The sequence below is a fragment of the Sinohyriopsis cumingii genome, chromosome 18 (genome assembly GCF_028554795.1).
Source record: "Sinohyriopsis cumingii isolate HCF-2022 chromosome 18, ASM2855479v2, whole genome shotgun sequence".
NCBI lineage: Eukaryota > Metazoa > Mollusca > Bivalvia > Unionida > Unionidae > Sinohyriopsis > Sinohyriopsis cumingii.
This window is the reverse complement of record NC_142978.1, coordinates 30,682,903-30,708,708: the sequence shown is the minus strand read 5'-3', so window position 1 is coordinate 30,708,708 and position 25,806 is coordinate 30,682,903. Positions and strand designations below refer to the sequence as shown.

At 37.6% G+C, this 25,806-nt stretch overlaps 1 protein-coding gene and 1 long non-coding RNA gene across 2 annotated transcripts in view; one reads left to right on the top strand and one right to left on the bottom strand.

Moving 5' to 3' along the window:
- LOC149776312 (uncharacterized) overlaps positions 1-14,307 on the top strand; it is a 33,722-nt gene extending 19,415 nt beyond the window's left edge. Inside the window, exons 3-4 of the long non-coding RNA XR_016416296.1 lie at positions 7,640-8,042; positions 10,469-14,307. This is a non-coding gene — a long non-coding RNA (uncharacterized LOC149776312). The remainder of the gene's footprint in view (positions 1-7,639; positions 8,043-10,468) is intronic.
- A 1,752-nt stretch (positions 14,308-16,059) lies between these two features.
- On the bottom strand, positions 16,060-24,528 carry LOC149776311 (cobalamin binding intrinsic factor-like). Its single transcript, XM_089942794.1, has 5 exons — positions 24,103-24,528; positions 23,766-23,774; positions 19,959-20,117; positions 19,580-19,707; positions 16,060-18,141 (listed from the first exon to the last, which is right to left on the bottom strand). Exons 1-5 carry the CDS (start codon positions 24,156-24,158, stop codon positions 18,071-18,073), a joined length of 423 nt encoding a protein of 140 aa, XP_089798920.1. The 5' UTR covers positions 24,159-24,528; the 3' UTR covers positions 16,060-18,070.
- Positions 24,529-25,806: the final 1,278 nt, after the last annotated feature.

Here is a 25,806-nt window from a genome sequence, read left to right as displayed (position 1 = left end):
AGTATACGACCGTCGCTGTGTGTAATTTTATTATGTAATCGGATAATTTTTCGTTCGTGCAAGTACATATTTTTTTTTGCGATTATATTGAGCACACCTGCAATCGTTGTTGCTGCTGAAATACAAATAGTTACGGCTACTGGTGCCATCATTGTCACCGCTGATAATATAACACCTGTTTCAGCAACAACAGCGGATACTGAATAAACAATTACATCAACGATAACTAATCGTTACTTATTTCTTTACTTTTACTGTATACTGTTCGACTCGATCTTTTAATGCTGCCTGCCATTCACGCGCTTGATTGTACCTGTATTGTGCACCGTTCATATATTTTTATGCAGTAACCAATTGAGGTGTTTCAGCAACAAATTCCAAACACCACCAGTAAGATGTTGCGGTAATTTCTTATCAGCTGCTTCCAGAATAAATATTTCTTCGGTTCCGCTATTTAATATAACAGATACAACCCCGGAAAACTTATCAGTTGAATGACGCCATGGATACGTTGTAAATATTTCAAATTTTGCAGCACTGAACACAGACAGCCTGTACACGCCAGTGACTGTTGCGGTATATTTGATAGTTTTATTTTGCAGCGACCATGTTGCAAATCCCGATGATACTGTGTATACGATGTTTGTGATATGCCCAGAAGTTATTCCGGCTGAAATTTTAATCAAATTGGTTTTATTAACGATATCAGGAATCCCCGCTACGATATCCTGCTGTGTTTGTTTGATCGTGTCTAGGTTAGTTTTGATATCAACGAGTTTTATGTCAATGGCGTACGGAGTGCCGAAGAATTCTTCTGCGGTTTTTTGATGATTTCTGCGAAATCTTGCAAAAGCGCCCACGTGAACGTCATACTCGGCCCGCAGCGTGGATAATTTACCATCTACGGTGTCGACGTATTTTTTCGTTGCTGCGTCTTCGTCGGATGTTGGATCTCTTAAAACTACTATCTTATTCCTGTTCATGCTTAGTTCACCCGTCATTGTATCGCTGGTGTTTTTCACGCGATTAGCAACGCTTCTTGCAATTTCATCTCTGATGGTTGTAAACGATATACTTGAATCCCTGATTTTGCCGCTGTCAGTAAATGCAGGAATATTATCCGTAACTGCACCGAGTACTCGTCGAACTATATCATTCCATCTTGATGTTGCTCGTTTTTAGTTTACCATATCGATCCTGAAAAATAACAACCTCATCTGGGTCAACTCCAGCAAGATTCATGATATCAGCGAGTTCATTTTTAGTCGCGTACTTTGATAGATCAACGTCGCCGGGTTTTTTCTCAACGCGTGAAGATCTTCTTCCGTATATATCAACCATTATATTTTAAGATCCAAGATCTGTTTAAAACGCTTTGCGCGCAACGAATCGGTTGCTTGTATAATCATGCACGACTTTATGTGGCGGTTTGGATGGTTTTGATATAGCGTTAAGTACATTAATTACTTCACGGCCGCATATTGGCGGATCTGTCATTGTTTGCGTGGGTAGCGTTGAATACCAAACTTTGGAACCAGAGGTTCTTGCGTGAAGTGGTGCAACATACTTGATAAATTCAACAGGTGGAGCTAACCCGTACGAATCAAAATAAACGATTCCACGTGGATCAAGCGCGTATGATACCCAATGAGTACCGGGTCCTGAATTTGAGTCGAGATTAATAATACCTGTTTCGAGTTTGTTTGGTTGTTTCGGTAATTGATCTCGCATAAAAACACCTCTAAAGGCTTTTATTTTTAATTTTTTAGCAACATCAAGTAAATCAAAATTTGACGCTGGAGTATCTAACGTGGAAGCCTCAGACCTCTTCCCCAACGAGATCCTTGTAATTTTAGACCGCGTCCCTTTTTTGTATCCATTTCCTGTTGCTTTCTTTAGAGCCAGTAGCTGTTCCAATAGCACCTAATGCGGCTGCTTTTGCTACGGCTGGAGCAGCAAAGCTATTAACGCTGGAATAGCCTCAAGAAGTGGAAATAGACCGCCAGTTTTAACCATGTCCTTGATGGAGGAGAAAGATGGAATTGAACTCCGGTTTTTGATTCTAGGGCTTTATTGAAATGTTTAATCTGATTATTTGTCAACGATAATTTGTTTGGACCACCACCAATCTGATCTCGTTTTAGTGATATTTTAGTTCCACATTTGTTGGCGGTTTTTGATTGAAGCTTTTTTACCTGACCAAGAGTCAGAGTAACATTAACATGACCATACGACATTTTTATATAAATATATTTTTCTAAATAACATGATTAAATATTTTCCACTGGTGCATCAACGACCCTCATCCGACCACTACCACCTTCAAGTAACATGGCTTTATCGCTGAGTATGACCGCGACTGCTCTATAATTAGCACCACCTGTATTTAATGTTGCTTTAAGATGTATATCAACGACAGATTGTTTTGATGGATCAAGATACTCCAGTTAAAAATAGTAAATCGGATATAAAGTTCTAAAATCATCTTGTGAAATTTGCAACCCAGTATCAACATTTTGATCACGTCCCATGAATGACATTAAACGATGATATACACGTCCTATACTATTTTGTTCATAATTTAGTTGTATATCTTCAGTTGGTTCTTGTTGTCCGTTTATCCGTAAAGAAATATTTGTGACACCTAGTTTATCAAATATCACCTAATCGATTAGTTTCCTGAAAAGCAATAAAAAATATGCCGTGGTGCAGAAACACCTTGTTGTGATGCTATATGCCATGTAAACTGACCGTTAACGTCGGTTTGTATACTATCCGTGTTTGTTGTTAACCATGACAACAAGGATTTACCACCAGTGTCCATGAAAGAAATCAACTTTTGTTATTCTGCGATCGTTGGAGTCATTACCGGCATCCATAGTGAAAGTTTCGATAATACTACTTTACCAGCATCACCAGCGGGTCTCCACAGAGCATCGTTATCATCACCTTTTCTCACAAGAACCACCGTGTGTCTAGCTCCAAAAATAACCTTTCTAACATTTCTACAAAATCCAAAAATATGCGATAGTGGAATTGTACACGAAAATCTTCTATTGTCTCCTAGCAACATTTTTTTTATGCGCTGCAGATCCCAAGTTGAAATTTTCATTAGAACCATGAACCACTGGCCACACAGCAGCATCAGCGGTATCGTCAGCATTTCTTGGTCGTCTTATATTATACGGATCACTTTCCGGGTGACCAGAATTATCTTTCACAAACATCATTGTAGGACCTGCTGATCTTGTGTAATCATCAGAATATCTTGCTAGACCAATTATTGTTGTAGCAACGTCTACATCATTCTGAATTGATTCAATATTTTTTCCATCGATCATATATGTGGCGCTATTAAAAATGCCATGATCCCGTTGTTGACAAAACCAACTTTTACTGCATTTGCGTAATTAGCATTAGTTGTTCTTACAATTGTACCTTCTACCTCAAGAAAAGCCTCAGCGGGTAAAAAGTATCTACTTGTGTCATGAACTTGTAGTTCAATTCTTCCACGTTGATCTGGTACTCGTTCTTCATAAGAATAAAACTGATAATCACGCACAGATTCATCTTTAAGCACAGGTGCTTCCATGTCAAATGCTTTGTCTGATATACCCTTGAACATTTATTATAATTATTTTCGTCTAACACGAAGATTACCGGGTTTGGAAACTCCACTTCCTGATATCATGCTTGAAATATTACTCCCTGATTCACCTAGTCCTTGATCTGCTAACGCCGCTAGTTTTTGATTTGCAGCCTGATTTATTATTCTACTGACATTTGCTGGCGTAATTTCAGTACTTGGCAATTTTACTGGTGGTTGTGATTTTCGTCGCAATAATCGTGCTAGTCTTTCTTTGATTGCCGAGAAAGCCCTACCAGCAAGATTAACAATTGCACCTGGAGCTTTTTCACGAACAAAATCAATAGCCTTCATCGATAATTGTTTTGCAACAGGCGCTACTTTTGGGGCTAACCGTCTAAACAACCCCTGAACAACATCACCAAGTCTATCTCCGTAAATTGCTCTATAGGTTGGTAATCGCGAGTTTACCACTCTGACCGATACGGATTTACGATGATTACTGTGTACTATCATCTTATTTTATTTACTATTTATCTAACAACTAGTCATCAACAAGTTCATCGATAAGTTCTCAGTAAACGCCGATATCCATGATACCGCCTTGAAATAATCGTCGACAAATATCAGCTGCTTCATTAATTATTTCTGGTGAATTATTTCCGGCACGTTTTCCTCCTATGAGAACTTCTAACCGTGAGACATCATTAATGATATTATCAGGACAAACAAAATTATTTCCCAGACCACTCCCCGTTGCTCCTTCTTCTGATTTCTTACGTGGTGTCGTCATTCCAAACATCTCCTTAATTTTCGACATCATCGGTGAATAAGATTGTTTCTGTTCTGTTCGTTGCAGAGGTGGAGGAAGTTGATACTGGGAAAGTTCTTTTTGTTTCTGTCTCTGAAGTGTGTCTATTTCTTCATAAAGATTGTTGTATTCCGAATCATTTTTTAAACCTGTCTTTTGTTTGCATATATGCGATATATCCATTAAATAAAATTTTCATTATTTGTTTTTTCATAAGGGGGGTTTAAAATACCAGATTTGCCAGATATATAATCTAATATTACTTCGGGTAATTGTTCTCTTTTAGTATTTCTAATATGTTCGACAAACCCTTTCCTAAATTTTGCAATTAATTTTATATTTTCTTTTACTGGCCAGGGTTCAGGTGTATGTTCTTTTTCTACGCCGGTATCTTCAGTATAAAATTTTCCAATATCTTTAAGTATTTCCTCACCAACAGGTGGAGGTTGGGTCGCAGCTATATCAGCTGGAAGATCTCGTAATATCTTCTTTGTCTGTTTAGTTCTTCTTGCTATTTTTTCAGCTTGTTCTGCTGTTTGTTTTGATACCGGAAGAAGATCTTCCTTGATAACAGTTGTAACTTTTTCAGTAGCTGCAGTGACGGGTTTAAACAGTTTTTTAGTGTCCTCTTCGTACTCAACTTGTGCTTCTTGTTGCGCTTGTAGATTTTTTCTGAATGAGTCTCTGACAGGAAGAAATTTTTTAATTGCTTCTAATCGTTCTCGTGCTATTCTTGCAGTATGAGATTCTGGATGTATCATTATTTTGATATAACAATTTGTTAATTAATAGCAGCAGAGAGGGTGCCTATCAATGTTGGTCGTCTGGTGGAAAAAACAAAAATAAATAAACACGTAGAGTACTTTATTTTTCAACTACTATTTCGAACTAAGGTTTTATTGATGGGGTTGGTTTCAACAAAAATAAAAACATCTCAAGGAAGCGTTTATTTGTAAAAAATCTGGACCTTTCTGCGGATTAGATTTCCGTGGTGGTTTTATTTTTTTATAGGAATTCTTTGGTCTGTTCGCCCTCTCTGCTGCTCACACACACACACACACACACACACACACACATCATACTTCTGTATATATGTAATGTGTGGGTAGACCTGCAGTTTTCAGTATACAAACAAAAATGCACTTAAGTTCAAATATTCAAATTAATTTATCTCCAAATTCGCGGTCTATTAATTGGGGTATATGTATAACCCTAGTCTTTCGGTTTGGTTGATTTATTCATCGGTCTGATATTGCAGCATAGGTGCACCTTCCTAATACCAGGGTTTATATTGTCTTTGAAGGTCTTTGACAGTTTGGGAAAAATGGGGTAGTTTTTCAAGGCCTTGAAAGTTTGGGAAAATCAAGCTGATTACTCTGAGTCTTTAAAAGTATTTGAAAATTGAAATAAACCCAAATATTTTAATTTCTTTCCATAATCACAAATAAAATTGTCCAATGTTATATTTAGATGTAGTCGAGTTTTTCTGGGTTCTTTCTTTTGAAGACCCGTTCAGTTTCATAATTAAACAATATTATATTATTTTGCATTCTTTGTTTTCTCATATAACATAACATGTATATAAAAAATGTTAGCGAACCTAGGTCTTGGAAATCTGTGTTTGTGGTCTTTGAAAGTTTGTTAAAAGTCTTTGAATTCATCATTCAGAATTCTGTATGAACCCCGTTATACGCTTTTTCCTGGCTTTGTGTACCTTTGTTATGCTGTGTCGAATATGGACGAAACGTTGTAACATACTGAAAGATTGCATTTTCTGTCGATGGTCGGTTGGAGGATCCGTTTGTGGGATAATAACAACCATTTCCAACATGATTGTGTCATACTTTGTTAATACTTTATGATTGTTCGAAATTCGAAGTTTGTCGCCCAATTTTCGGTCATTTCATTCTGCATAATTATATTGACAAGTGATCTTTCGGTTTGGTTGGTTTGTTCATCAATCTGATTGACAATGTAAGTGCACTTTCTTGATTTGACTTTGCATGGTTTTGTGAGGTCATGTGTGGCTTTCTCGGGCTTTGTGTGGCTTTCTCGGGCTTAGCAGTATTTAGTTGGACCCTTTTCTTTTAATTGGTTCCGTACCACTAGCTTGTGTATTCCAGATGGGTCCGTACCACTGGATTGTGTGTTAGCCAGCTGGTTCCGTACCACTGGATTTTATGTTAGCCTTCTGTTTCCCAGTTGGTTCCGTACCACTGGTATGTATGATTACCAGTTGATTCCGTATCACTGGGCTGTGTGTTTACCAGTTGGTTCCGTACCACTGGATATATGATTACCAGTTGATTCAGTATCACTGGGCTGTGTGTTTACCAGTTGGTTCTGTACCACTGGATATATGATTACCAGTTGATTCCGTATCACTGGGCTTGTGTTTACCAGTTGGTTCTGTACCACTGGATATATGATTACCAGTTGATTCAGTATCACTGGCCTGTGTGTTTACCAGTTGGTTCCGTACCACTGGATCTTATGGTTACCAGTTGATTCCGTATCAGTGGCATATGTGTTTACCAGTTGGTTCCGTACCACTGGATGTTATGAATACCAGTTGATTCCGTATCACTGGCCTATGTATTTACCATTTGGTTCCGTACCACTGGATTGTATGATTACCATTTGATTCCGTATCAGTGGCATGTGTGTTTACCAGTTGGTTCCGTACCACTGGATGTTATGATTACCAGTTGATTCCGTATCACTGGCCTATGTGTTTACCATTTGGTTCCGTACCACTGGATTGTATGATTACCATTTGATTCCATATCAGTGGCATGTGTGTTTACCAGTTGGTTCCTTACGTTTTACGGCTGCTACGAGTTTCATGCTTGGCGTACTTGGGTCCCGCACCTCACTACTTGACACTTGATTAGTCATGCATGCTTTCTGCTTCCACCACTTCGCTCCATGTTAATGGGCTTTGTGTTTCCAAGATCGTTTAGGCCCACTGACCTGTAATTGTTCTGTTGATACTGGTTATGTTGCATTCCGCACCTTAAAACAATGACCCATAATTTTCATAATGTTCAAATTTTGTTCTTTTTTTTCTCTTCATTTTTTATTCATTTTTTCTTTCTTACTATTACCAAGTTTGTACCTCATCTCACTACAGTGAACAGTGATGTTTATAACATTACAATAAGGGTTATTCATTTGCAACGATTGATACGTAGTGATACACTGAAATGTATGTGAATAACTTTTTGTGGCATTCGTTACAGAATGCCCCTTGCATAGAGGGCTGCGTTGCAAATGGCAGTGAAGAAAGCCAGACAATCAAGGTCCAAAATCCAAGAGGCGGTGAATAGGCCCATAAAGAAGGCACCATTGTCAACGTCAAGGGCCGCCAACCCTCAACCTGGATCATCCAGCGAAGGGGCCTGGATGGGCCCCAATGTTAAACTCAAGAGGTCTCCGACAGGCTCACCACCCAAGTGACACAGGAGATCCATGACAAATATGATCAGCTGGTAGCTATGCGCAGGCCGTCCACGGAAAATGGTCCACAAACTGGGTTTCAACTTGGACCCTCCGTAGCAACAGACAACAAACCAGCAGCATCCATGGTCTCCCGCGCCATTGTGGAAACCAAGGCTTCACTTACACGTACAGCTGTGGATACAGGTAACGTTGTCCAAATCGTTTCTGCCTGGGGGGGGGGGGGCATTCACAATCAAAAATTGTAAGCTCGTCGGTCACACCATCAACTCTAATCCCTGATAAAGTTAAGGCAAACAAATGGGCGGGCTCATACATAGGTTTTTCTACCCTCATGAATAACTCGCAGGATGCTAGTTTCAAATTTCATTTAGATACGCACAGTACTGGTCTGTAATTAGCATTGTTAAAAAATTTAGGAACGTCCAAATCACATTAGGACAGTGGATTCTCGCTACATGTATAAAACAGATGGGTGAGGGGTGTTTTATGGCAAAAACAGACATATCAAATGCTTCAATATTCTTCCTATTTGTCCCATGCAGGATAATTGTTTTGGCTTTTTGTTGTGGAACATGTATTGTTTTGACAAATGCTTCCCAATGGGTTGTATTTCCAGTTGCAAGATATTTGAGACCTTTTGCAATTCTCTTCAATGCGAACGCAATGCTATCTATAACATACAAAGCGCATATTTTGGACGATTTTTGATACTAGATGCAACTCGTGTCCAATGCCAGCAGAAGCTCGATCTCTTCCTGACTGTATGTGCCGACATCGGTGTTACTATGGCTGCGGATAAAGCATTTGCCCCGTCAACAACCATGACGTAACTCTGATACGAATTGGATTCCGTGAGAATGGAGGTTCGCCTTCCCAAGGAGTTGCAATCCATCATAGATACTAGATTAACAAAAGAGGTAAAGGAATATTTAATGGCCTGGCAAAACTTTTTAACCGGTTTTAACGGTAGATCCTTATTATTACCTGACATTTGGCTGACCTCCGACACGTTGGACTTGTACACAGATGCTTCTGCCTCAGTCGGTTACAGTGCCAAATTGCTCACACACTATTTCTATGGCATCTGGGATCAGACATGGACATGTAATGTAACGCTTCTAGAATTCTATCCTAGCGTTCTGGCAGTTGAGGTCTAGGGAGAACACTTATCCAATAAATGTATCTATTTCCACACTGACAATCAAGCCTTAGTTGAAACCATAAACAAACAATCATCTAATGACACAAAAATCATGCATTTCATTCGCAAATTTGTACTCTTTTGCCTTAAATTAAATATCTTGGTCAGGGCAAAACATATAATAATAATAATAATAATAATAATAATTAATAATAATAATAATAATAATAATAATAATAATGAGAACTTTGTATAGCGCCTAATCTTTAGAAGCTCTAAGCGCTTTACAACATTAGACAACACCTATAAGATAACAAACATATAATGATATGATTACAAAAACAAACACCCCGAAACACATTAAAATAACATGCTGATAATATATAAGGTAGGAAACATTATTAGGCCTTTAAGTTTGTTCTTCCAGTCGAAATAAGTGAGTTTTGAGAGCCCTCTTGAATGTGATCACTGTGTCTATGTGTCTAAGTTCAGTGGGCAATTCATTCCACGTTGCTGGGCCCTGCTACGCAAAAGAACGCTGTCCATATGACTTTGTTTTCATAGTGGGAATAATGAGTATACGATTGTCAGAAGAGGAGCGTAAGTATCTTGCTGGTGTATACACGTGGGTGAGGTCGGATAGGTATGTTGGACTAGAGTCTGACAGTGAAACATAGCACAGAGAACACATTTTGTGTCTGATTCTGGATCGAATGGATAGCCATTGTAGGGTACAGAGCAGCGGGGAGGTGTGCTCTGATCGTGGTACTCTATGTATGATCCGAGCAGCTGGTTTTTTAAAAACTTTTTGAAGTTTCTGAAGCAGATATTGAGATGAACCAGACAAAATTGAATTACAATAGTCCAGTCTTGAAAGTACTAATGAACACACAAGTGTTTTAGTAGCATCAGCTGAAAGATATTTGCGAATTGAGCTGATGCGTCTCAGCTCAAAATATGCATCCTTGCACATGTTCATGACATGTTGGTGCAATGTGAGAGTACTGTCCAGAGTAACACCTAGGTTTCGTACTGATTGTGTGAATTTAATGTTGGTGTTGCTGATATTTATTGTTTATACTGGGTATACGTAACAGACTCGCCGATGCCCTTTCTCGCCATCAGGTTTCGTGTTTCTACGCCATGGCTCCCTATGCGGACTCACACCCTCATCGCAGCATTCTGCTTCTTCCAACCTTGCCCAGCTAGAGCGTACGCTTGACCATTTGCTTAAGAACATCCTACACCCAGCTACACAAACCACATATAAGCAGGCTTGGACGCTATATAAAGAGTTCACATCTGACAATTTGACCGTGTTCTCTCTATCAGTTTCAATAACCAATATGACCCTTTTAGATGCATTTAAAAAATGCATAAGGTTAGGCAAAAAGGTTTCAGCTTTGTAACCCTTCAATCACTTTTTCTAAGATCGCCATTCCGCCGTGTGTGCTAATTCCTCTTTCAGGTCTCGTTGGTTTGCTGGGATATCATTCACTCGACCCGGACTAATCTGTGTCTACCTGCCTTTTCGACCGCCAGGAGCGTACGAGGATACTCTAACAGCTCCGGAAGACCAACAGCGCATTCAGGAAGTACGCGCATCCGTTTTAAAGTTTCTTCCCAATCTTCCATACATGCTGGATATATCCTAACTACCGGGGAGTAAGAGGGTGCTCTACTGCCCCGGCAATACAGAATTCATCGGTTTAATTTTGATCAACATTGATCTTTTCTTTGATGCTGGACATTTTTGTTCTTTGCCCCACCTACATTTTTGTGGCTGCCAGAAATACATGAAGCTCTATTTGCTGTATTTCTGTTTATGGCGGTTGCAGCCTCAAAAAATTTCTGTATTATATGATATGTCTCATTGTTCAATTTCTTAGCACATTTACGCTTTAGACTTTGTCCACATAGTTATCTTAAGCTGTAAATACATAGCAAATATTTGGTTCACTAATATCATTTACAAAAACACGAAAGTGGCCAGCATCAAACACAACGTTTGTCTTTGTTTTAATTATGTACCCATATACTTTGGCTTTGTAATATTTGCACGACTGAGCTAGGGTATTCTGTCTTTTCACTCTCTATCTTCCTCTTGACTCTAACGATGTCGGAAAGAGTAGGCTGGTGCATGCACATTTCATTTTACAATCTCATCAAACAAGTTAATAATACAAACCATCGTTCTCATTCACTTTCTTTCTGACAATAACTTGCACCCCTCTTCTACATGTGCATGAAGACATCATTCATATATATATATATATATATATATATATATATATATATATATATATATATGGCGAATAACAATCCTTTCAAATGCACTGGATCCAGCAAGGGATCACGTGTGTCAGGGATTGATTAAGTTAAATGAAATAAGCTGACAACGAACAGTGCGAAACTAGGATCTATTTGGCGTGAGCGCTTTTGACTCTTTAATGAGTCTATTTCAAAGACAAATACAAAATATAGACAAGACAAACAAATAAAACAGAAAAACGGTCATGGTTGCAAATCTTTACATGGCTGTTTCTACAGGAATTAAACCTTTAACTTTTTGATGTTTCAAATGGTTTATTTCGACTTGTCGCTGATAGTGGAAAATATTTGTATTGACCTAGAAATCGATAAGCCATAACGACATCCGTTATTTTATGTAAATTTATGTAAGCGCAGATTATATCCAGGATACTTCATTGTTACAGTAGTCATTATAGGCTATTATGCAAATTTTGGGAATTATTTAAATTTATCGGCTGCAAGAGATAATTTTATTTGTATATGGCTGTCTTTTTCTAGTCTTCATGGTTTACACCGTTTGGTTTCAACGTTCTAAGGCGGCGTATCCAGTAAGATTCCTTTTCTTTCCTGGTTTAGGAACTCCAGTTGTGGTTGTGAGCAGTTTCAATAAGTGCTATATCACTGAAAGTGTGGCCAGGGGAGGAGGAGTGTTCTGCAACCGGGTTTCTGTAAAGCTTCTTTGTCATCCAGTTAGATCTATGAAGGTTGATCCTTTTCTGTAGCTTTTCAGTTTCTCAGACATACTGAAGGCTACAGATCTTATATGTGATAGGATAAATGACATTCTCTGTTTTGCACGTTTTGTTTTGACCCTGTATGTTTCGTTTTTCTCTAGTCACTGTGCAATAAAATATCCTGGTCTCTATCATATGTTGACTGGATTTTGCACTTTTCATCGCTACAGGGGCCAGATTGACTAGGGTGGTCTTGATAAGTGATTGGCGTTAGCTTCGCCCTGACTAGGATGTCCTTGAGGTTAGTTGGTCTCGGGTAGGCTAAAACAGGTTTGTTAGGGAGGAACAACTTTAGTGCGTCCGACGATTCCACGATGATTTTACTTACTTTGGGGTTGTCTGGATTGTAGGTCAGGATAAACGGTATCCTATCAGCCTTTTCCTTCTTTCCATATTTTTGTAGGTCATCGCGGTTTGTTTGTTTAGCCCCTTGGGTTGCCTCAGTATTCAAGTTTTTGTCGTAGCCTCAGTAAATTAAATGCTTGGATGGCTCTTCAGACCTTTTTAGGAATGTCTCATCGTCGTAGCAAATTATGTGTATCCTCAGTGCCTGGCTATATGGGATGTTCATAATGCAGTGTTTTGGACGCCAACTGCTTGAGAGTAGATACTAGTGTTTTCGGTTGATTTCGAGTAGATATCTGTATGGAGTTTGTTTTCTAACACTCTGGTTGTTGTGTCCAGGAAAATGTGGTTTTAGCTGGAGTCTTCTGCCATGAATTTCACTGAGGGATAGAAGTTGTTTGCCTTTGAAATCATCCAGACTTTCTCTTCCATGTTGCCAGTTCAGTTCTATATCATCGATAAAGCGCTCCCACTGGTATGGTGTAAGTTCAACCGATGCTATAAGTTGACCCTCCAGTTTTCACATACATATATTAGCATAAGAAGGGGCAATTTTTTTTGTATACGAAAACTAAATAATCGATATCATGAGTGAAAGTTGTCTGACGTTTTGAAAGGAACGGTTCCATTGAGCGAGAGACGGAAACAGCAATTGGGATGGCATTGTTATGTCCTCCAACAAATGTTGAAAAAATACAAATCAATCAAAAGAAAAAATGTTCGTTCGATGAAGCAAATTTTTATCCATACTGATAGGACTGTTGTTAAAAGTTCCTGTTCTTTTATTCCGATCGATTGATTGACCGCTTTATCCATATGTGATGAAATCAAATGACACACTTTCTTGGAAAGAGATCACATTTGTACTTTAAAAGAAAAACATACGACTCCACGATGGACTCCATTTTTGGTACGAACAGCGAATACCACATTTTTACCCTTGTCCTAGTCCCACCGGCCTGTCAGATATAGAAGATTCACGACAAGGATTCAGTAAGATATTATTTGTAGTCATTTGATTTCACTCCAGACTATGGCAGCGACGAAGGACATTTTTACATTGTAAAATCTGACCAGCTTGGTGTGGAACTTTAATTTGCTTTGACCATAGTGAATAGTGAACGTCGTCGTTTATGTTGTATGCTCTATGCCTAGATGTGCAGGACGTTGTTTTCGGAACATATGTAGTCAAAGCCATTAAGTGGAGAAGAATAAGAAAAGAAATATGAAACAAAAACTCATGGACTAAATAAAGATTATTTTTTCTAACCAGAAAGGCAGATACAGGCAACTCGTGAAAAAAAGAAAGATATATTCATAATTTTGAGGTGGTCAAGAAAGGAATTGTCATGTTTACTCGCCACCATCTGGATGAAACAAATCACACCTGACCAAACAAAACTATTATGGTTTTCAAATTGATTATAATAGCCAAATGTAACACGACAAGTGTTCACTGATGAAAAAAAGTCAGAGGAGTATATAGAAGACGCACTGACCCTCATAAAAGAAAATCTTGAAAAAGTGATATAAGACAATCATTCCGTACTTCCATTGACTTCACTAGAGATAAAACACATCGAGGCTGTCTTGCAACAAAAGTGCTGAGACTGAACCTTCATCATCTTATATAACAGAATTGTACAGCAAAAATGTCAAGTATGAACCAATTACTTATCATTATCTGTGAAAAATAGTGCCGTGGCATTTAATTACCTTCTGGCTCAAGCAAAATGACGTCACTGGAATCTAGCTTTACCCTACAGCATTGTAAACCTTGCAAATTAGTTCATGTTTAATTTTTGGTATTTGTTCATAATTGAGAAAGGCCTAGCCTTATTCCTCCCTATATCTTGATTGATTGATTTTTAAATAATCGGGGTTTGTTTCCAAAATAAATATTGATTTTTTTAAATAGCCTTGACTTGCTTCTTTCAAACATTCTTTAATTTTATGTTCTCTTTATCTCTCTCTCTCTCTCTTTCCCTCTCTAAATTTTGGCTTGAAACAAAATTATATCCGAGCTCTACGATGATCAGCTTCAATGTCTGTGTATGACCATATATTTGTCAAGTTACAAAAATGGCAACCGTAGCTAAATAATTATAATTTACTACGTTTGATTTACAGTATAAAGGATGGATTATTTATGGATTCCATTAGTTTGGTCCGGTCCTGAAACAAGTTTCGTAAAGTTATGATACTTGTCACCCCAACTTAAAAGAGGGCTTGCAAATATGCAACAAATTTAACAACCAAATCGGGAACTGAAGGCTAGAAGAATTGTAACAAATTTAAGGACCTAGCAAGCGGTGAATGAAAACTTTACATGGCTTTGGATTCTTTTGATTGTTGTATCTTTTGTTGTGGGTGTGGGGTGGGGACAAAAAGCACAACTCGCCTTCAGTTAGGCTGGTACACTTTACGTCCATTAAATATATTTTCTTTAGAGTCTAGACAGTTACAACACAAGAAACCTACGAGGCAATATTCATTTTAACTAGATGGCAGACAAACCGTAACGATACAATGTTAAATTTCCTACTATACAGGCCACATTCATACAGTGTTACATTTTCTCCCTGAACAGACCCAACATGTTATATTATTACAGTTCAACCAGCAAGACTCATTTGAAACCCACGAACCAATTAAAAACAATGCATCTTGTCCCAATACAATTTCACATAACGGCTTAATATTAAATTTCCGTTTGGATCTAGAATGTTTTTACCATTTTAACACAGGATTCTGTTTGGGACTAGTGCAGTGTTCTAGACTACTAACGCGGTTTGGAAACTACTATCTGACCTACCTAATATCTGGTTACAATACAAAGATTATAATCAACAAATCAAAAGCACAAATATGATCGTGCAAATGAATATTCACCATAATGTACAATGCGTTGAAATAATATAATTTGTAAGAGTTTTTCTGTATTAGTTTCCTAAAAAGATATGCAAGCTAAATATTTACTCGCTGTGTGTGTATGTGGTGTGTTGCACGACAAATCTCCATAATTTGCAGAAACTAAGCCATCTTTTCTCGCCAGAGAAAAAGTAATATAGGATAAACAGTCTCATCTTCACCCATATATAGTTACTATTCCATTCACTTCTTTTCCATTAGTTCTTAAAGCTGGTGACAAACTGATATTTGCAGTGTGTACTCTTAATACTGGAACCTGTAATTAATTCCGAACTGTCTATGTCAAAGCCTATCGCAAATTGTCTCATCCTGGCAAGCAATGAAAAAAAAACTAATAAAATTGCCAATAAAACCTCTAGGGAAAAATGTAAACCAGACACGTTGTAAAACAAAGTACAAGTTATGTTTACATTGGGTAGAAATACGCAAAGGACTCTATAGTTAGACTTAGCCACAAAAAAACTTGTCAGAGAGAGTGAGGAAAACTGATTACTGACAACCCATTTAATTTAGTCGTTTTAGTATTTTATTCCTAAAGCAAAATAGAAAATTGTACACCACATTAACAATTTCTGAACTTTTGAACGGAAACGTTCATTTATGAAACAATATGGCAAAAATAAATTTCACATACTAGTGAAACGGTTTACGCTACTGACACAAAGTTTTACAAAGCCCTTAATGATTAAAGTTTCCATTCTTGATTAATTTTAGCAAAAGATACACAGACCACGAGTGAAAGTGTGTAATGGTTTATTTGAAACGTCACTATCCGATTAATAATTATTCCTAATCATTATTGCCGTTGCTACACAAAGCCAAATTAGTTTTCTTTTGTAGCATTAGAATTTCTATCTTTTATCACAGGTTAAAATTAGATTTGTTCTTCATATTGCACAAATAATCACACCTAAGCTGTTTGGAAAGCAACTCCCAAATTCACACAAATTACCCGGGTGAAGCTCTCACTAAGAACAGCACAGAACCAGATTTGTCACAGTATAATGTATCAGTAATTCAGGATGCATGCTGTTTGCTTAAAATCAATGATATAAATACAGTTTGATCTTGTTTTTAAATCTTATACTGCATTTAATCCGCGTCTGTGCGATCGGCAGATGGGTTCAGGTTATGTTTACTTTGTTTGCTACGTTAAATTGCTACGTACTACACAATTGTTCAAGGGGGGATAGAGTGAAGAAGGATGGGCAGGTATATTGAAAAATTCGTAAATATGACATAACATCCAAAACAAATACCTCGCACACATGAACCGGTTTACACACATGCCCTTCATGGTAAACATGCAGAATACTTTTATTTTGTTTTTGGGTTTATTTTTCTTCTTTGTTTTTCTTTTGTTCTTTTTATTGTTTAAGTCTGTTGGAAGCTCGAAAGAAAAAGCAGAGAGTTAACATTTAAACTTTTTTCTGTTGTTGTTTATGGCTGTGCCAAATCAATACTAAACTAGCACATCAGTGTGACTACCTGTTTGAGATGGTGTCTTCTTGTGCAGCAAAAACAATATCACCTGACATCGTACATTTGCGGATCTTAAGGCAATGAACGTTGAAGAAGTACGAAAGACATAATATTTATACAGGGCTAAAATGAGGGTCACGATGATGCATTTCCTTTAGTCGGTTATGCTTAGTCTATTTACAGCACTTTCTGCTGATGTATAACCACGAACGTCTTGCGAATGACCGATGAAAAGATCCAGGTATTCAGACCTCTCTGGCTACCATTAACAGCTTCCTTTTATGTCGATACGATGCGGTACTAGCATCCACTTCAGTGTAACATCATTACCTACAGACATGTCGATTTTGAGAAAAAACAGCAATAACTGACAGTGGATGCACAACCCCAGCCGATGATGGTTACGTCAGCACAATAAACAGCGCAACCCGCTCAGACAGCAACACAGGTCACCGTAGCATCCGTTACATACGCTTGATACCTTTGATATGGAGCACTTGTTTGATTGTAATGAAAACAAAATTAACTTTGTCAACTGTATACGCCATTGTTGCTAAGGGTCTTGGAAACCTCACATGCCACGGAGTCATACACAACGGTTTCGCTCTGGTATATTCCAAGCTTGCTAAAACAAAAAGTAATATGATGAAACCAGCCTTCCCGAGCACAATCAACCTCGAAGACCGCGCTGAGATTTAGGTATGCTAATCAAACAAAGCAGCATTCCGGTTAATGTCATCAAAGCAACATAATGGCCTGCGTTGCTATCATTTTTGGCGGAGCTACTGTCAACCCCCTCGGCTAAAACTGTCTAATTTCTACACTATACCCACATTATGCCAACACCGAAATGTGCCAGTCACAGCAAGGAGCTGGTAGTGAAAAACTAGAATGTAGGGGCTAAATCTGAACTAATCACCATTTCATATTTTCCGGGGGTGGGTGGGTATGGGGAGTTAGTGTGGTAATTGCATCCGTTTATGTTGCTTATTTTTCTATTCAAACACTTTTTCAATGTAAAAAATGTACACTGTCACATATACACTTTAAATCTTTCTAATTTAATAACAAACCCCCCGCCACAAACAAAGAAAAAGAACCCAACAAGAAACAAATATTTGTTATCTCATCTCATTCAAAATAAATGTACAAAAATAATCTGTATATCATCTATCTGTCATCATATTTTTTTTTTGATCATCTGCATAAAAAATAGTTCTCAAATGGCTTTGACTTGATGATAGTCTATTTCCTTTTCCTAATTCCTAGTGACCTCCGAACTGGGTGAAGTTGAATATGATATGGTCCCTGTCTTTCGGATAATAAAAACTGACCCCTGAAAGTATACAGAAATTGAATCAGTCTAATGTTTATCGTGTTTCACAATCGTGCAAAACGCATGTCAAATAGCGCTGTCATTACCAAAACATGCCATTGAATGAAAGCGTTCGCCCACCCCTTTGTGGTTTGTTTTTTCGGCTGTCCTAACCAGGGCAGAAGTTGTAATTGGCTTTAAGGATGTTCCTATATTCGGAATCGGGGTTCACGATTCCTCGGAATCGGATGTATTTTTTTTACAAGGAAACTTTTTAATCGGGGTTCGTTTCTATACGTCCTTCGTGGAGTAGAATTAGAAGTATGACTTATTTTCACAAGCTAAAGATTGATGCCATAATTGAAATAGAATAGATGCAAGAATATAAGATACTTATTGTAACAACATAAACTTTAATATTAGTAGCAGCAGTAATAGTAGTAGTATTTGCGTTGTTGTTGTTGGATTAATTCACACCATACAAAGACGCTTTTTTCTTCTTCAAAATCAAAGCTGTCAAGAAACCTGTCTAGAACGAGACAGGGAACCTTAGTATGTAGGGGAACCATCTACAATTTTTAAACAAGAGGGCCCAATCCCTACCAACCGATTTACTATAAAAGAACTGGGAGTTATTTTTATGCTGGCGAATACTTTGATAGAGGGCTTATCTTCAAATGCCAGTCATTTGTCAGATTAAGTGTGTCTTAAATTTACGGAAGTTCCTTCAAGTGTTTGCTCACCCAGCTACATCATCGGCTAAAATTTGGTTACTATGACGAAGACTTTGGACCAATAACACCACGAGTACAGGAAATGTGCAAGAACTAACACCACTGACAAACACCAAAATGTTAACATCAGTGCAGATCTTCCTAATGCAGGATATTATTTTCCCAGAGAACACTTTATCAATTTTTGCAAAGACAACCGTGCCACGCGCTGTTATTATATCAACAAATGCTACAACATTTTGAATTATTGTTATAAACCTTAATGCATCATTTCATACAGGCTGAATGAGACCGAATGGAACAAACCAATCTTTATGGAGAGTGATGTTGTTGGAAACTGAAGACTGCTCCATTAGATCCAAGTTTACAGTTTTATATCAATCAACGTAGTTCAAAACCTTTGGAAAGAGAAGATATATATATATATATATATATATATATATATATATATATATATATATATATATATATATATATATATATATATATATATATATCACACAAGCACACGTTGTGCGGAGTCTGCTGTTACTTGTATACTTGCACATTCTTGGGAAATAGTAGGTATCGCTTTCCCAAGGTCGCGATACGTCCAAGAACTCGCTAACAATATTTGTCAGTATCGAAACTCGATAACACATGAGTGTAGTACAATAGATTTGTTTTATACACAAGTAATAGTGTATATAATTATAGCCGTGTTATCGTGTTATCTCATTACGTACCGACTGGAAGCATTGAACTGGGAGCTTTCAGGAATTGCCACCAAGTCTGGTTGACGGTATAAAATCCCTGAACACCATTGATGGCATCAATAAAATAGGCCCACTTAGGGAAGTAAGTTGCGGTAAATCTGTAAATAAACAGCATCGATGACAATTTGTTGAAATAATTAGCAATGTTTCCTTCTTTATACATTTTATACTTTACCATGCATCAATTAATATTTAAGTTGTCTACTAAAAACTGCATATTCTTTCTATATGTGTTATAAATTTACGAAGTCAAGTTTTAAATAATAGTTACCAGACTGGACGGTGAAAAGAATTTGACTAACAACAAAAAAAGAAATACATGACCCAAAATATTCTCCTTCACACTTACTTGTAGTTCGCACTCTGTTTCACTGCTCTCTCCATTATACGTATGAAGGGCTCGTGACAAAACGGAATTTGGAGCGAGTACTCGAATGTTGGTGCTTGTAATTTGTTCCGGATGGTGTACGTCAAGTACTTTCTGCATGCCTTAAAAGTCTCATCATTCCTGACAGATGCTGTAAATAAATAAATAAATAAATATTGACACGAATTGATGTAAATAAATAATTAAATAGTGACTTGAAGGCATATATATACTGGTATTCAAAGATTCAGTTTCACAGTAATCCTTTGAGAGCAAATAAAAACACATAAAATGTACCCTGTTTACACTAATAGAACTATTATTATGTCCACATGTTCCATTATGTCCGTAGTTAGAAATTCGTTCCGTTGCATCGACTATTTTGCGTTCCAAAGTGGCTGCACGTTCAAACATATTTTAAAGTTCAGTCATGTCTGCACGATTATGTCGGGAACTGTAGGTCCTTACGTTCCATTATGACCGCATACCTTTGTTCCGATATGTCCGTACATTCCAGTAAGACTGCAACAGTTTGTTCGAATATGTCTGAAAGTTTGTTTATGTCAGCAATATTTTGTTCAAATATGTTCACACGTCCGAAGCTCCTCCATCCTACATTGTTAACTACTTGTAATGAAAAAGGGAACAGTTTACAAAAAATATCAATCACATGGAATAATATGTACTTCTACTTGTGATGAATAAGGGGACAGTTTACAGAATGAATAAGGGGGCAGTTTACAGAAAATATCAATCGCATGGAATGATATGTACATGTGATGAATAAGGGGGCAGTTTACAGAAAATATCAATCACATGGAATAATATGTACTTGTACTTGTGACGAATAAGGGGACAGTTTACAGAAAATATCAATCAAATGGAATAATATGTACTTCTACTTGTGATGAATAAGGGGACAGTTTACAGAATGAATAAGGGGGCAGTTTACAGAAAATATCAATCGCATGGAATGATATGTACATGTGATGAATAAGGGGGTAGTTTACAGAAAATATCAATCACATGGAATAATATGTACTTGTACTTGTGACGAATAAGGGGACAGTTTACAGAAAATATCAATCACATGGAATGATACGTACATGTGATGAATAAGGGGACAGTTTACAGAAAATATCAATCACCTAGTATAATATGTACTTGTACTTGTGATGAATAAAGGGACAGTTTACAGAAAATATCAGTCACATGGAATAATATGTACTTGTACCGCTTCAAAAATGTTAAACAGTGTGCTTTTAATATCAATCACCATCCATTATTCCACACTTCAGTAAATAAAATCTTTAATGGAATGGTAGATTGTTGGAATTTTTAAAGCCAGTTTGCACAAAATATTTAAAAAATTCAGATAATTAAATGTCATTAGCGGTTTACTTTTTCATATTTCCTCAAAGTTAAGTTATCTAATTAAACAATGTTCTCTAGTTGTATATTTTCCTCCATTAGCCCAGCATTACTATTTGTATTATAAATGTGGTTGGGACAAGGGGTGGGTGGGTGTCTATTTTCTCGTCTCATATGGTGATTCTTAAGCGCTACAGCTAGACGATTCCCGTATAGGTATTGACTTAAAATAGGCATGTTGCACAGTGACGATTGATTTAAAACAAACGTACATGCATTATTCGATACATACTTCGTGAGAATCACATATTAAAACTTCTTTAGTACATTTCGCAGCTAAACAGGAAAATATAAATACATGTTTGGAACAGATAAATTTAGGATCATGAAAGCATAAACAAAGATTGTACAATTAATAGAGGCAGTAGTTGAAATGATGCACAACACACACACACGTACGTACTGAAGCAAACCTACTGCAGGATGAACATTCCTGATTAAAACAAATTAATTGCAAAGTATCAGTGGTGGCTGGGGCGGGGTGGGGGCAGTTGTCCCCAGGCGCCAGATAAAGCTCGGGGTGGGGGTGGGGGAGGGCGCCGGGAGATGCTTCCTTTTTGTAGCTTAAATGTTCATGCTATTTCACCTCACCTTAGTGTAAAGGGGCAACTCTTCACAAAACATATATTTAGAAAGGGGTCTGTAGGTTGGCAATTAACATAAGATATGTTCTCTGTGGCAACGTAGGGACGCCACTATGATAGTGCCAATGGACGCTAGAACTCTCGCGCAGCTAATGCAAAGTATGAAAGAAAAATTCTAAAATTATTGATTCCATTCTCAACACTAAAACACAAACAAAAGGAAACAAATGCAACAACAATTATGCGGGATAATTTTTGCAGCTGCATAATTAGAAAAAAAACAACTATCAGATCATTAAAGCAATGATAAAATGTTGCGGACATGTTGGAACAAACAGATACAGATACAAGGAAACTTGCGGGCATATAGGATAAAAGGCTAAAGACATAATAGAACGTGGGGAGACAGAGGAAACATATTTAACTATAATCGAACACGCGGATATATAGCAGCAAACGTAATCGGATAAAAATTAAGCCTGGTGACATATTGGAACAGGAATTTGTGAATTGAATGACACTCGCGGAAATATTGACACAAATAGTTGCGAACATAAAAGAATATATTCACATATCGGAACAAAGGTTGTAAACATAACGAAACATGCAGATATATTGGAGGATCATTCGCAGATAAAATAGAACTGGTACATTGAAATGTGAGGTTGAGAACACAACCGAACATGTGAACTTATTGAAACAATCGTTGTGGACGAACTGGAACAACAGATGTAGATGTAATGGAACTTCGGGACATACAGAAACATGTTACAGACTTGACGGATCATGCGGACATATTGAAAGAAACATTTCGAACATACTGTGTGAAGATATAGTGTGATCAAACAATTGCGGAAATCAATGAAATCTCGGACATACAGCAGCAAGCGTTTGCGGATATAAGACAGGATGCAGACATATTTTAACAAACGTTTGCTGACAATTTAATTGACTGAGAACTGGGAGAAAAGATTCCGAGCGTAATGTGCGGTCCTGACATATTGGAACGAGGAGTAGAGGATGGGTGTGTGTGTGTGTGTGTGTGATATTTTTGGATTTTTAACGTAGCTTTAATTTATCAGTCATATCGCTCCGATGTCTGCAGTGTGGTAGTTTATAGTGATATCTAGCACTTGGTTATCATGGCGCAGACATTATCCTGACACCAGGTCGACCAGTCCTAAAACTAACCTCTTAATGCTGAGCGCCTAACGAGGCAGCTGTTAGTACCATTTTTGTAAGTCTTTGGTATGACTCGGTCGGGGTTCGAACTCTTGACCTCCTGAATCTGGATAGTAGCGGATGAAATGAAACGCACAGACACATAGGAGTAATAGTTTGCGGAGATAACGGAGCACGCAGACATATTAGGAACTAAAGGTGCAACCGTATTGGAACCAAGGTTGCAGAAATGTAATTTAATGTTCGAAAATATTAGTACGCTATGTGAGCAAATAATACAAAGGTCACATATAATGAATGATACTGTGACATTTACAGGTGAGACATGCATTAAGTTTTCCGGTCTCGGGTAAATGTCTATCGACCTGATAGATACTGATGGGATATTATTGACCTATATTCCTACACACGCATTTGATTACCACATCGTTTTATCTCAGATCTTGCCAATAATTTCTTATCTGTGATTATGTATTGGTTTATTCCGTCTCATAAATTATAACGACAATTTAAACAGTTATTAAGTCATGATTACCTAACTAAATGACGGTAGAGCTTTACATGTTCATATTCATTTGGACCCTTGATAAACTGGATAATGCTATAAAATACAAACACATTTGATTGAATAATTTTCTTTTAGAATTATATTATTTCTGCTCAGTGTATTTTATATGTAATTACTTGTAATGCCATAAGATTTCTGCCGCAGTTTTAAGTATCAGAACGTGATTGGAAAATTACCAGCTAAGCGTACGCAAGCTCAAACAACATAACCGCCACTTTTTCTTCTCCACGCCCCTTGCCCCCTCCGCCCTTGTGATCATCACATCATGAAAAGTAAACTTTAATATCGTGAGCTTTACAACTAACATGCATTCTTTGGACAAAAACTCGCGAATAACAAAAACTTAAATTAATAAACTCACCCGATACCAATCTCAAGCAAAAGTACGACGACACAACATTTGCCTATAGCATTCATCTCTGGACTTTAAGTGTAGTGTTCTTAAAAGAGGCGTCAACAACTTCCTTTATATATGGAGATTTATTCTATGTAAGGCGGTGGTGTCGTGACGCTTATTTTGGTTTTCGTTATCTAGAGGTTGACCGCCCTCGATGTTATTGCCAGGTTCGAGTAAATATAAATATAAGTGGTGAAGTTATAGGTGGAATAGATAGAGATCTGAGCAGATATATAGAACAAACCAACACGAGCCTCCGTACATGTAAACAAACAATTTAATCAATTACATAAAACAACTGTGAGAATTCATTACATCAGGAATATACACTGTTTTTAGATATAAAATGTTCACCGAATTACAGTAAAGAAAATAAAACACAAATATATTTAAATAAAGTAGCCTATCTGTTTACTGATAGATTTAGTTTATCATAGGATCGAGTGAACAATCGAAGTCAATGCCTTGTGTGATTTCATAACCTGTTTCTTCGTTCACTCCACTTCCACTGTAGCTGTTTTTTCGACTTTTGTCAGTCTTGCCTCTCTCGGTCCTCACTCTGTGCGTAGCACGTAGATTCACAGATACGTCACAGGATACGTCTCAGAATTCGTCTCAGAATTAACACGTCGTACCATACGTCGCAGAATTAATCCGTCGCACCATATGTTGCAGGAGTTATTTTCTCCCTTGAGCTTTAAGCGTTCCTCGCTTCTACCGCCAAATTTGTTCGTCATTTTTTTTCTCAACAACAGTTTTACGAGAGAATTTCTTCCAAATTCTCCCAAAGTCCTATTGACTTGTTTTCTCTTGCAGAAAAGCTTAGACTGATTAAAATATTCGATTTGGGCGATATTGAAACTAGGAAATTTAGCATGGGAAACACGCCCCTTATTTAGCGTAACCAATCAGAATCAAATATATCTGCCGCCTTTTTTTCCAGAGGCGCCAAAGTCCGGGGTCAACTTGACCTTCTACCTTGCGACTACGGGTTACTGGAGATTCTCAATTTGGGACAGTTTTACCGTGAAATCAAAGTTTACCGTGTCCCTAATAGTCCGTCTGGCTGCTGTACAAACAAATGCTTAATTAAGAATGACATTCCTCCCCCCCCTCGAAAAGACATTACCGATCAAGGCAGTATGGCGATTTGATACGCGCCTGTCCCCATAAATCTAATTAATTGTTCCCTTGTCTCGACTAAAGTGTTCTTCATAGATCGACAGAAATTTGCCCCTTCACATAGGCCACTCCTTGAAGAGTAAAATCAGGGATTTTGCTCTCCAAATTTTTGGAGATCTAATCTGATCAGTTACACGTCCTCAGGTGAACCCTTCACCTCAGACGTTCCTAGTCTACTTAAGCAGTCAGCTCCTACATTCTCGCTGCCTTTAATATACCGTACCTAGACTTGGTACTGCTGTAGAAATAATGACCATCGCATTAATCGCCCATTTATCAATTTAGCTTAAGCTAAATAGGCGAGTGGTTGGTGGTCAGTTTCCAGAATAAATTTTCGTCCATACAGATAACGTTGGAATTTAGATATCCCAAAGATAATTGCCAAGCATTCTTTCTCAGAGACCGAATAATTGCTTTCTGCAGCTGACAATTTCCTACTACTGGGAAAAGTTCTACTTGGAATTCCGTGATCCTGTTCAACTTCCT